This window comes from Ailuropoda melanoleuca, chromosome 2, assembly GCF_002007445.2.
Source record: "Ailuropoda melanoleuca isolate Jingjing chromosome 2, ASM200744v2, whole genome shotgun sequence".
Taxonomy (NCBI): Eukaryota; Metazoa; Chordata; class Mammalia; order Carnivora; family Ursidae; genus Ailuropoda; species Ailuropoda melanoleuca.
In genome coordinates, this window is record NC_048219.1 from 4079487 (window position 1) to 4091240 (window position 11754).

Genomic DNA, 11754 nt, shown 5'->3' on the forward strand with positions numbered 1-11754 from the left:
TTTCATGGCACCATAGAATCACCTAGAATGGGAGTGTTCTCTTTCAACTTGCCTAACATGAAATAAGCTGCGTGTGAAGAACAAGCCTCCTTCATAAAGCGGTAGGCAACTTTTGATACAAATGCACAGACTGAGTGCTATAAGCATCAAAACTCAGTNGACTGAGTGCTATAAGCATCAAAACTCAGTTCTTTTGCACTATGCATATGCATAAACAAAATCTACTTGGAAACAATTTACTTGCTGCTTTTTAACAGCAGTAAGAAAACTAAGCAATGTGTCCAACGATGCTCCTTCAAGTTTAGAATAACTACATGAGAGCATTTTTTTCCCTTAAAATTATTTCTGCCATCATTGACCTGCTCAAATTTTAAGGTGAGTTCTTCTGATGTTTATATGTTCCAAATCTTCACAGAAACCAGAAAAAAACAGTGAAGGCTCCATGTTTCAGTCAAAAACTCAATCTTCCCCCAGATCCTACTTAAACCAGTTGGCATCATTCCCCAAGACAGTGGGGTTAACAAAAAAATTATTCCACGCTGTCATAAATTAACTATTATCACGGGCCTAGACATCTTAACAAGACAAAAAGGTCCACCCTGAACCTAAATGTGTCTGATCAGTCAGTGTTGTACTGTGGCTACAACTTCGCTTTTGTATCATTCTATCTTATTAGCAAGCTACATTTCTAGGTTAACAGTTCTACCAAATATGGATATGAAAGTTTATTTTTAATAAGACAATGTTGCAAATTATGGTCAACCAACATCTTTTCACCAATACTTCAAGCATAAAAAATGAGATCTTTACAAAAATATACAGAGACACCACAAATTGGTAGCTGCCCATAACATTAAACAAACTGGACTCTTAAGAGTGGCTTCTCAACAGCATATCATTTTAATTATAACCATTTGCCTGGTACAGGGAAAACTGACAAGTGTTTTTTTAAGCATCATTGCAACATTGTATTCCTGATAATTTAAGTAAACCAAACTATGAGTAAATGAATGATACATGCCTAAAAATATCAAGGTTTATACTATCAGTGGCCACTGGACTTAGGACTAGTCCAAGACCTTGATCTAGATTTTGACCTAGACCTAGATTGTGATCTTGACTGAGATTTGGATCTAGGTGGTTCTTTTTTCCTTGATTCCTTTTCATATCTTGAGCCAGACTTATAATGTGTTTTGGAATCTGTTTTAGAGGTGCCTCTAGTTTTGGTGTGAGATGCAGACCTAGAACGTGATTTAGCCTTCATTTCTTTCTTGGGCTGGGACTTGGACCGTGATCTTGAATTGGATTTAGATCTTGAAAAAGATCGATTTCGGTGTTTGAATCTTTCAAAACAGAGGAGAGATACAATTAGAGTAAAAATTAGATTCTATATTAATCAAATTTGTTATTTTTAGAGCAAAAGTTCACTCTGAAATTGAAAAACGTATAAGTCTTTTTCAAAGCAAAGTTATTTACCTATCATTGTCGGAATGGCTTCTGCTACGCCGTGGTCTTCCAGCCGGTCTACTGCTAAAAAGTACATCAGAAAGAGCAAACAGTGACAAATGTCTATTTACAGTCTTTTTCTAAAGTTTCTAATTAAAAAAAGTGAGCCATAAAACTTTTTAAATGAAGTACTAAAATATTTTTAGTTTCAATGAAGCATACAATGTATATAATTAAAGTGTACAAAAAGATAAAAAAAATTAAAAGCTAACAAATATAAATCTTTTCTGACAGATTACTGTACTACACCATCACACTTACTTTCTAGGACTATAAGATCTCCTATAGTTGTAATCAAAGGACCGGCTTCTTGATCTTCTTCTTTCGTAACTCCGGCTTCTAGAACGTCTGTATCTGTCATAATCATCATAGCGTGAAGAACTGTACACATTTCTCCCTTCTTTGGCTTTCATCTGATTTGGAGCTAATGAAATACAAGAACAGAAATATTTAAGAACATTAAAACCTAGTATTTCAAGTTTTCAAATTATAGGAAAAATTTCCGTTTTCTCTTCCCTTATGCCCCCAAATCGTGTCAAGGTTAATTAGGACTACTAATCTTGGAAAAGGTATTTGTTTTTGAGGCTATCAGAATACTGTTTTATATTAAAAATGACACTCTCAATCTTCCCAACTACTTTTTTCAGAGACCTTTTCACATCTAGCTTGTTGTCCAAAAATATGCCAACTGCTTCAACATTAAGAAAATCCACATTTTAGGGGCGCCTGGGTGGCATAGCGGTTAGGCGTCTGCCTTCGGCTCAGGGCGTGATCCCGGCATTACGGGATCGAGCCCCACATCAGGCTCCTCTGCTATGAGCCTGCTTCTTCCTCTCCCACTCCCCCTGCTTGTTCCCTCTCTCGCTGGCTATCTCTATCTCTGTTGAATAAATAAATAAAATCTTTAAAAAAAAAAAAAAAAGAAAATCCACATTTTAAAAATTTCCAAATTAAAATATGAATGACTGAACCATATGCCAATCTGGAATTATTCTACATGGTTTTCATTTATTAGGAGCACAATTAACAATGACAAAATACTTACTGGTAGCCTACGAACAATGTTTTAGTAACAAAATGCAGTGATACATGGTTATACGGTTCTGAGAGATCCCAACAAAAGTGGAAAAGAGCACTTATTGCATGCCTTAGACATACCCGCATCCCTGGACAGTCTTCAATTTCTGTTACCTCATTCAATTCTATGAAGCAGATACTATTTATATAAATACCACAGCAAATACCCAAGAACACAGAATTACCGGCAGCTAGTACCTACCTCTACGCTCCTCTCTTCAGCAGCTATTTTCATCTCTTTCAGTATCTTGCCCACAGAAACAAAATGGTTCAGCCCAAATTCAAACAAGTCAGGTCTACCTGACTCCAAAGCCTGTCCTCCTGCCTCATTAGCATGTGGCAAACACCTGGTGCTTGCCTGCATGATAAAAACCACAGACTAATATAAAACCGATTCTAGGTTTCACCTGTAATCCTTCTCAGTTTTATTTTATCTGTCCATTTCCACAGCCAAGCACCCAAATACCCAATTATACCTTGAAGATCTTTATGAAGACAAACGGCTGAAAAGACCCAATATTTTCCAAATTACTTCCCTTTTAATTCCATCCCCAGTATATTAAACATGCCACAGCAGGTATTATCAATCCACTTTCCTAAAAGTCCAAACACATTTCAGGCACTCTAATCTTCACATTCTACCTTTTTACAAAGTATGTGAGATACTATCTTTTTCAAAGACTCTTTTTAGATTTTGAACATAGACAAATTGCAAATACTTCTAAAAAGAGATATCAAAGCACTGTTTAAAAATGAAGTATTATATATATACATATATCAGGCATAAGGATACTTACTTTTCCGATCCCCCTGTGCAAACTGTATTTCAATTTGGCGTCCACAAATCCATTTTCTGTCCAAATTATGTAAAGCGTCTTCGGCATCGCGGACATCCTCAAATGTGCTAAATGTTAAGGGGCTTGGGAAGTTTTGCATATTTTGATAATGAATGAAGGTTGAGTTGGTAAGTCTGGAACAATCCACAATCTCTCAGTATTATTCTAGAAAATCATCCAGACCTCACTTAGGGTTGGTTGATTCAGCTACAGACACTTCACAGCATTAAAGCACTTGTGATGTCCTACAGCATACATTTGAAAACACATGGGATTACATATTATAAAGTTATTAAATAAGATGTTATAGCTGAACTACCAAGTAATCCTATCAAAAATTTTTCCGGAGTTTTAAGTTTTACAAAACCAAAAAGAAAAATGTCAGTTCTATGTTGCATACTAAAACAAAAATTTCTTAAAATAAAACCAAAACTGCTTTTCATATTTTTGTTTCAAAGGAGAAAAAGAAAATGCCAATAGTTCTTGTGTAAGCAAGCTGAATATACCTTACCTTACAAGAGATAAAGCATTAACTTCAAATTTATTTTGCTGTTTTTCTCTGATATATCTAACATTATTATTTCATGTAATTGTCTTCCTTATACCATACAGGGAAGACTGGTATGCTATCCACTTGTGGATATCAAGACAGAATCAAGCAATAAATACTGAAGATATCACTATACCAAAAGTGTATTATATTCATGCACAGACTATAAAAGCATGCGGTCAAGAAGTAACAGACCACTTCTAAAGATTCCTGGACTGGAAAGCCCTAACTATAATACTAAACATATAGCTCCCCACAAAGAAGGGGGTCTGGGACTGGTTTTCACCTTGAGAATGTCAAGATAACATTTATGAACCTGACACAGGAACGGCTGGTACCGGTTTTTGATGGGGGAGGCTGCTGCCTTGCCTGACCTCTTCCCTCACTGTCAGCAATACTATGAGAACTCTTGGCTTTACAAAGTTATTCTGCCCAAATTTAGCTACTTTCCTAAAACCACCATTTGGATGGAATCCAAGCAAATATTCAGAGCAGTGTTTGATATAAAAGCTTTGGAAAGGGAACTGGGTTAAGTTTGGGTGTAGATTTTCATTCTATCCTAAAAATCACTCTTCTAACTTGGCCATTTATAGTTCTCAAATTTGAGAGACAAAAGTGCAGATCTTGAGCTGATTAAAACACACCCTTGAAGAGACACACTCCCTTCAAGACTGATACTATTGTTTATTCCAGATATTAAAAGGTCTGCCTCACCAGATTTCCTATTTTTTGTTTTGAGAGGAATTAAGGACCACAGCAAGTTCCCAGCTCTCTCTTCCTAAAGCTATCATGTGCATGTTAATGAAAGACAGGTTTCCCCAAGTCCTAAAATCATGGGGCTTTCAACATGAAAAGGCAAAGGTTGATAGGGAGTTTAGAACCTTGAGTGCTATAAACTGAATACCCCTCAAGGTTAATGCAGTTGGGCTCTAAAATATTTAAAAAGTTCACTTAATGGGTATACTACTTACTACGCCAGGAAGCAGAATATAATTTACTTTTTGGAGGATTAAAATGTGTAAAAATTATTAAGATTAACTCATTCTCTGGATCTATCCTCAAAAACAGAATCCTGGGCTGGATGAACCACGGCAAAGTTCTACTATACATGTTAAGAGAAGGCTTATTGAGAACAGGATCAGATATCACTCAGATGCTAGTTACGGAGAAATTTGTACTCGGGATCTTTGCAAAATCCTGAGACCTACTTCTTTTTAACTATTTTAAGACCATAGAAAGACTTTGTGTATAAGAAGTATATGATTCTCCGTTAGACAATGACTGTCTCCTGGCCCAACTATCACATACTCTTTTGAGTCAAACTACTGTTGATCTTGATTCCCAGGCCACCCCGAACCACGTAAAATCAGGTCAACACTGAAAGCCAGAAAGCATCGCTTTTTTCAAAAAACCAAGCCAAATATAGCTCTTATCCTCTCTGTAACAGAGCTTTGCAACCAATTCCCCCAACTGTCCTTGATCACTAGCTTTGCTAAAATAGCAGCTTTCAACATTTCCCCTGCTAAGTTTCAAGAGACCCACTGAATTCAAGCATGTGTAACAAGTTTTCCTAGCCCGATGCCCACAGCCCAAACCTTTGCTGTCTCACTGAAGGAAGTAATGTCACCTAAAACTCTGGGTCAGGGAATGACTTCCCGTAGATCCTGATTAGGTACCCATACAAGGGATAAGGCCTTCTGCAATCCACTCAGGGCTAACTGACAGTATGTACTAAAGCAGGGCAGGACCAGCAGCCTTCACAGAACTAAGTTTAGAAGTCTGGAGTATGCGTGTGCCACCCCCCACCCATAGCCACTTTAAGATCTATAAACTGGTCGTATCTCCAGTGGATTTGACCTTACAAGACCAGAGTTGTTTCTAAGTAGTTCCCAGTGCTAGCACCTGTCTCCCCTTTAAGCACAGCTCTATGGAGTCGGCTTGACCCCAGAACCTCATGCTACTCCAAAGAGCACTGCCTACTACCCTATGGGATCTACCATCTGGTCCAAAACAGAAATATGCTGAGTTTAAGCTTAACAACATTATATCCTGGTACACTTTAACTTGACAAGCTAAAAGAGAGTGCATTTATACAAGACCACAATCACAACATCAAAGGCCCACATTAATCAAGTTACAGGTTTTGTCACTAGACCAAACCAGAATAGTTTTGAAAATTAACTGCTTACAAAACATTAAAAAAAAAAAAAAGGAAAATAGTTATTCTGTAGGATACATCAGGTATGACTCCTTTAATCTTGGCCATCATTCAACTTCATCTTGACCTTTAACTCTTTAAGTGCTTGTCAGAAGGACTTGTCATGAGATGCTTGGCCAAATATGACAGATGGCTTTATCTTTAACTTTGAAAAACAACCTTTTCCCCCTTTTGTAGATAAAGCGAGGCTTTGTCTCCCATTAGGCTTGTCCTTCTTCCAGCTTTTCTTTATTTTTTCTTTTCCCAAACTCTCCCTTCTCTTCAAGCCTGATCCTTAAGAGGTCTTTGGCTTGTCTACTTGCCTTAAGTGTTGAACTCTACTCTAAAGGTTCTTTCATGCTTTCTCTTTGGGGTCGCCATAACTGTACAGCTTTACATTCTCTGAGGTAACAACAGAGGACAGCAAATTAGGGGACAATATTAAAGAAGTTTACCTCATTGTTATACAATTTGTTTTTGATCAAGTGATTCAAATTAACAGACAATACCAAAGTTTAATTGCTAAGCACAAGAACATACTTTTTATTTGACTTACATTAAAGGTGGTAGCAACCAAAATGTATTCAAATTTAAATAACATTTTATAATCACTGATTTGAGTTTCAGCAGCACGAATGGGAATTTAAATATTTTACTATTTTTGGATTAACTTTAAGAAATAGTTAAGAGCAATGTGTGAGTCAGAATTAATTTTCACAAATTTGAAGACATTAAACATTAGAGGACAAAAGTAAACTACTTTTTAGATGTTACCTCTTACATAAACTTGAATTTCAAACTTCAACACCCCTCACTAATCAGCCATCTGAAGAAAGGATATTGAACATAAGCAAATCCTCTTGGACGGCGCGTGTAGAAATCAAGTGGAACATACACATCAACTATAGGACCATAACGACCAAATTCTCGTCGTAAATCTTCAGACCTAAAACATCATAAAAAGACCCCCAATTTTTATGTTCACTTCTTTAAAAAAATTTCTTTGTAAGAAATAGGTTATCTTTCTGTAATTGGTCAATTAATGAAAGCGACTGTGCTGTATCCCTGGGTGACCTGAAACAGACAAGCTTTCTAAATCTCAACACCAAGAGCCAACTTTAAGAACATAACGAAAAATACGCAGGCAATCTATCTTTCTGAAAAAGGAATGCTAAGATACAAGATTTTTGGAAGATAATGCAGTCTGTAATAAAATCTTCTACTATTTTACATTAACAGGAAAAGACATCTAAGGAAACTTGGTCACAAATTTATCTATTGTTTCTAACCACACCTTCAATTTTTCATAAAAGGCACAGTAGAATTAGGTTGCATATAAGTATTACTAATGTTTTTTTTTTTGGTAGTATTACCAATGTTTTTTTTTGAAAAATACCAAGTACTTTCATCCTAAAATTTTAGCGACAGAGTTAGACAGTAGGAGGTAGATAAAGGTCTGAAAAACAGAAGTCACAAATCTATATAACTCCTTAAATAATGAAAGGTCAAAACGAAGGAAAAATTTTCTAGATGCTATAACACTGTCTACTTTCCTACTTAAAAGTTAGGACGGAAAAACGTCAATCGCACAAGCTACCAAAATAAATTTGACTTTTGGGGGGTTAGAGTGATTGGGAAACAACGTCTCTTCTAGTGATGTGATCTCTTCCAAAAAATTCTGACGGCAACTACAAGCAATTAAGGCAATTGGTGAGAACAAAGGCACGGTCTGGATTAATCCAATTTAGCTTATCAACATCCAAATGGTAGACCTCCTAAACCTCACTTCTCAAAGGGTGACCAGTTATTTCCGGGAAATGGGAAGAACTAGTTCGCACTAACTGGAATAATTTTATCTTTCAATTTTCGACATTCCCACTCTCCAAACATCTCCAACATTTTAAAAATCAGAACTATAACACAACAAAAAAAAAGGTTGCGAATGCTTCGCCATACACGCCCCTCCCCCCGATCCCGTTATTTCCCTGCAATTTTTTTAACTACCAAAACCGAAAAAATATCTCTGGCCCGAGGGGGCGTGTACCCCAAAGAACGTGAACTTCAAATCAATGGGGAGCTGATGTTCCGCCGCGGCGGGGCTGGACGTGCCGAGGAAGCCGGGAGCAAGGGGCTCCGAAGTGCGGAGGGGGAGGGGAGCCGAAACCCCGCCACGCGGCCCGCGTTCCCCGCCGGCGGCCTAGGAGAACCAGGGGAGCCGCCCTCGCTCCCACGCGGCGGCTGAGCCGGCGGCGCGGCCTAGCTGGGGCCCGACAGCCCGCGCGGGACCCGCCATCTTCGCCTTCCCCTCCCCCGGCCCAGCGCGCCGCCGCCGCCGCACGGGTCCTCCCCAAGCGCCTGCGGCCTCCCCGGTTAGGCCCGGAGTCCCTCCGCTGTACACACCTGGTGTCATCGGCCACGTTCCTTACGAAGAGAGACGTGTTGGGGGGGCGCAGGTAGCGGGACATGACGGCGACGTGAGTCTCGACGGCGGCACTAACGGGCTCAGTAAACCGTCCGCGGATCCGGCGGCGGATCCTCAGACACTCTCAGCCAGAGGGCTCCGCTACGAAACCGCCTCTTCTCGCGAGACTTCACTCCCGCCTCCACCCCCTCCTACCTGGGCTCAACGCCGGGACCGGCAACGGTTCTTTCCCGCGAGATCACCGGGCGTGCGCCTGCGCAGGCGGGCGACTGCGCTACGTGCCGCAGCCTCCGTCTCATTCATTGGCTTCTTGCGCGGCCTCTTCCCCCTCCCCCAAGGCCGCTCTTTCTTTCTTTAGTGCTTTATTTTCCCGCCTTTTTCTGCCTTGCCCTGGTTTTCCCCTTCCTCCCCTTCTAAGACAGGAAGCAGACGTTTTAACCTCTACGCCAAACTTTACGGTTTTTGCTAACCAGAGTTTTAAACATTAGAAATCAGACCGCCATACGACTTCCTGTCTCGGCCAAGTTATGCCCTGGCTTTTATTAGATCGCTGACCAGCAAGGGAAGAATTTACAGCCTCTAGTATTGAATGTGAAAGGGAAGGAGGCGTGTGTCCTTGCGGAGAGGTGGGCTTGCCTCGCCAGGGAACACTCTCTGAGAACCTGTGCCGGGGCTGCCCGCGCTCACACCCTTCTCGGTCATTTTATCCACCTGTCCATCCTATTGCCTCCTGATTAAAGGCCGCTCTCAACCTTTTGATTGGAACCCACCCAGACCTCACATCTTAGTCTCCATAGTCATCCATAGCTATTATTTGTTGCTAACGGCCTATGTTGCAATGGTCCTTCCAACATTTGGGTCTCAGAACCTCTTAACGCTCTTACAAATTATGGAAGACGCCAAAAAGTTCTGCTTATGTGGGTTATAGCTGTTAATATTTACTGAACTGGATTTAACGTGGAAAAAGTTTTAGGTCATAATAACACACAAGCACACATTCCACTATCCTTCATCACACATCATGTAGCTTCTGGGAAGCTCCACTCTCTATTTGTGAGAGACTGCGCGTGAAAAAGGAAAGCAATTTACTATACTTTTTACCCCCTGAAAGGGTCCTAGGGACCCTTACCAGGCCACAAATTGAGAATAATCCCCTGCTCTATCAGATTCAACTTTGGGAGATGAGGGATCACCTATTAAAATTCCTCTGGCATGTAGCACAATGCCAAGCAGATAGCAGGGACTCAACTACTGTTAATGAAGTGGGCTTTTATTTTACAAAAGGTCATAAAAGCATTACTTTTGCATCAATCAGCATCCAAAGCAATTACATGACGTGACATGGGTGGCGATGTCTGTTGTGCTATTGTTTTTCTGCGTTTACGTTTTCCCAGAAGCCTTGGACACAATTTATTAAAACATTTATTAATTACCCATTATGTGTCAGACATTGTGCTAGATGCTGGAAATTCAATGATGAAAAACATGGAACTTAGGTTTTCATAGAAACTAAGCAAATGACAACTGAAGTAATTGCAGATTTGTGATGTGAGGCAGTAGTGTAAAAGTTAAAAAAAATTTTTTTTTTTTTTAAACAGAAGGTTGTGTAGGTTGTGTAGGAAGGTCTTGCTGAGCACTCCCCACTCTTGAGTTAGACATTTTTTAGTGGCGGGAAAACAGCCTTCTGTAGATTACCTTAAGAGATGGAGGAAATTTACACAGTAGGTGGTACTCCAGCCGCTCAGTTTAATATGCGTAAAGGTTTATAAACAGTCTGCCCTCTCAATGTTAATAGGATTGGCTACATAATCTCTGGCACCCAGTGCAAAATGAAAATTTTCAAAAATTACGAAGACGACAGTAGCAGAGCACTAAGCCAAGTGCAAGGTTGTTTGGAGTGTGGTACCTGGTGTAACCTGCACAGGTGGCATGCCCGTGAAGTCTGTTCTGAATGTTAGCAATTACTGTTATTACTCATCATGATGGAGAAATGAAAGGAACAAGTGAGGCACAAATATTTACTAACTGGAATTTCTTTCTGCTTCACATACCAAATGCCCCTTTGATCTTTTGTGCTCTAGGATCCCAGAGTCTTGAAAAAGATGATAGTGGGAAAAACAGAAACAGCGAGCATCTTTTAGCCAGCTGGAGCTCGAGGTGGGCAATTTACCAAACTGTAGATGCGCTGCAGGTGGGGGAGAAGAAAGATCCACCAAGCAACTGTGGAAGTACAACACTCCCTCATCATAGTGCTGCCCAGTGTGGTTAAGAGCGCCCCATTTCACTCTGAGCACAATACCAGGGCTGGTAATTTTCCCCAGGGCCAAATGTTAATCTCTGAAAATGGTCTGTTGGTGCAGCACCTCTTCTTGAAGAAATTATGTTTCATTGGCATTTATGTCAGAAAACCACTTTCCTTGGATAGTATTCTCAGAAACATACAAATTAGACCAAAATGTAAAATATACAACTATGAATTTCCTTGATCCTGAAACGGCTTTTTTTTTTTTTTTAATTTATGTGCCGTCGCACGTATATCATGCCTGAGTGAGCTGTGCTACTTGCTAGAGGGAGATTCACTGGTGCAAATTCGGTGTGTGAAAACCTTGGAATTCTGAGCCTGTCTCTGTAAGTAGAACCAAAACCTTGAGCCATATATCAAGATTAATTTTACTGGTACAACCGTTTAATTCAGGCAATTGTCACAGACAGTGCTCAGCACTGGGTCTCTGTCTCCATGGGCAAACAATCAATTAGGACCATGCTATTTAAATCTATTTAATAAGTCATGCCTGATGTTTCCTATAAGGCTTTTCACTAATGAGTAGGCAGCAGGCCAAGTTCCCTGGACTAGGGAGGGCTTAGCTTAGACATTCCTTACTTGTGGGTTGGAAACTTTGCCGCACAAACATAATATACACATTATCAATTTACTTGTGTTCAGCTTCTTCTTTTAACCTCTGGCTCTCACTAGTTCTGCTCTGTGGGTGAATTCACTGTGAATCCACACATTTGTTCATTATATTCCTTAGAGGATCTATTCGCACATAGACTGCCTTGAATTTGCTTAAGGTGAAATCACTTGTTCTATCTTAGCCTCATTTTAATGTCTTAGAATAACATTTTCCTTAGTTATAAATGCCCAGTGTTTATTTTTAAAATTTCG

General features: G+C 39.8%; 1 protein-coding gene across 6 annotated transcripts in view; it reads right to left on the bottom strand.

Annotated features, from left to right (window-relative positions):
- The window catches only part of SRSF10 (serine and arginine rich splicing factor 10), a 12700-nt gene extending 3926 nt beyond the window's left edge, over nucleotides 1-8774 (bottom strand). Inside the window, exons 1-6 of one of the 6 annotated variants that reach the window (XM_034646536.1) lie at nucleotides 8567-8769; nucleotides 7008-7112; nucleotides 3381-3484; nucleotides 1768-1930; nucleotides 1477-1530; nucleotides 1242-1343 (exon numbers count right to left, since the gene is read on the bottom strand). In XM_034646536.1, the coding sequence (XP_034502427.1) occupies nucleotides 1242-1343; nucleotides 1477-1530; nucleotides 1768-1930; nucleotides 3381-3484; nucleotides 7008-7112; nucleotides 8567-8631 (593 nt within the window). In that variant the 5' untranslated portion in view covers nucleotides 8632-8769. Of the gene's footprint in view, nucleotides 1-877; nucleotides 1344-1476; nucleotides 1531-1767; nucleotides 1931-3380; nucleotides 3485-7007; nucleotides 7113-8566 lie in introns of those variants that run through there. The other 5 variants (XM_034646518.1, XM_034646510.1, XM_011228477.3 and 2 more) reach the window with 5 other exon arrangements.
- Nucleotides 8775-11754: the final 2980 nt, after the last annotated feature.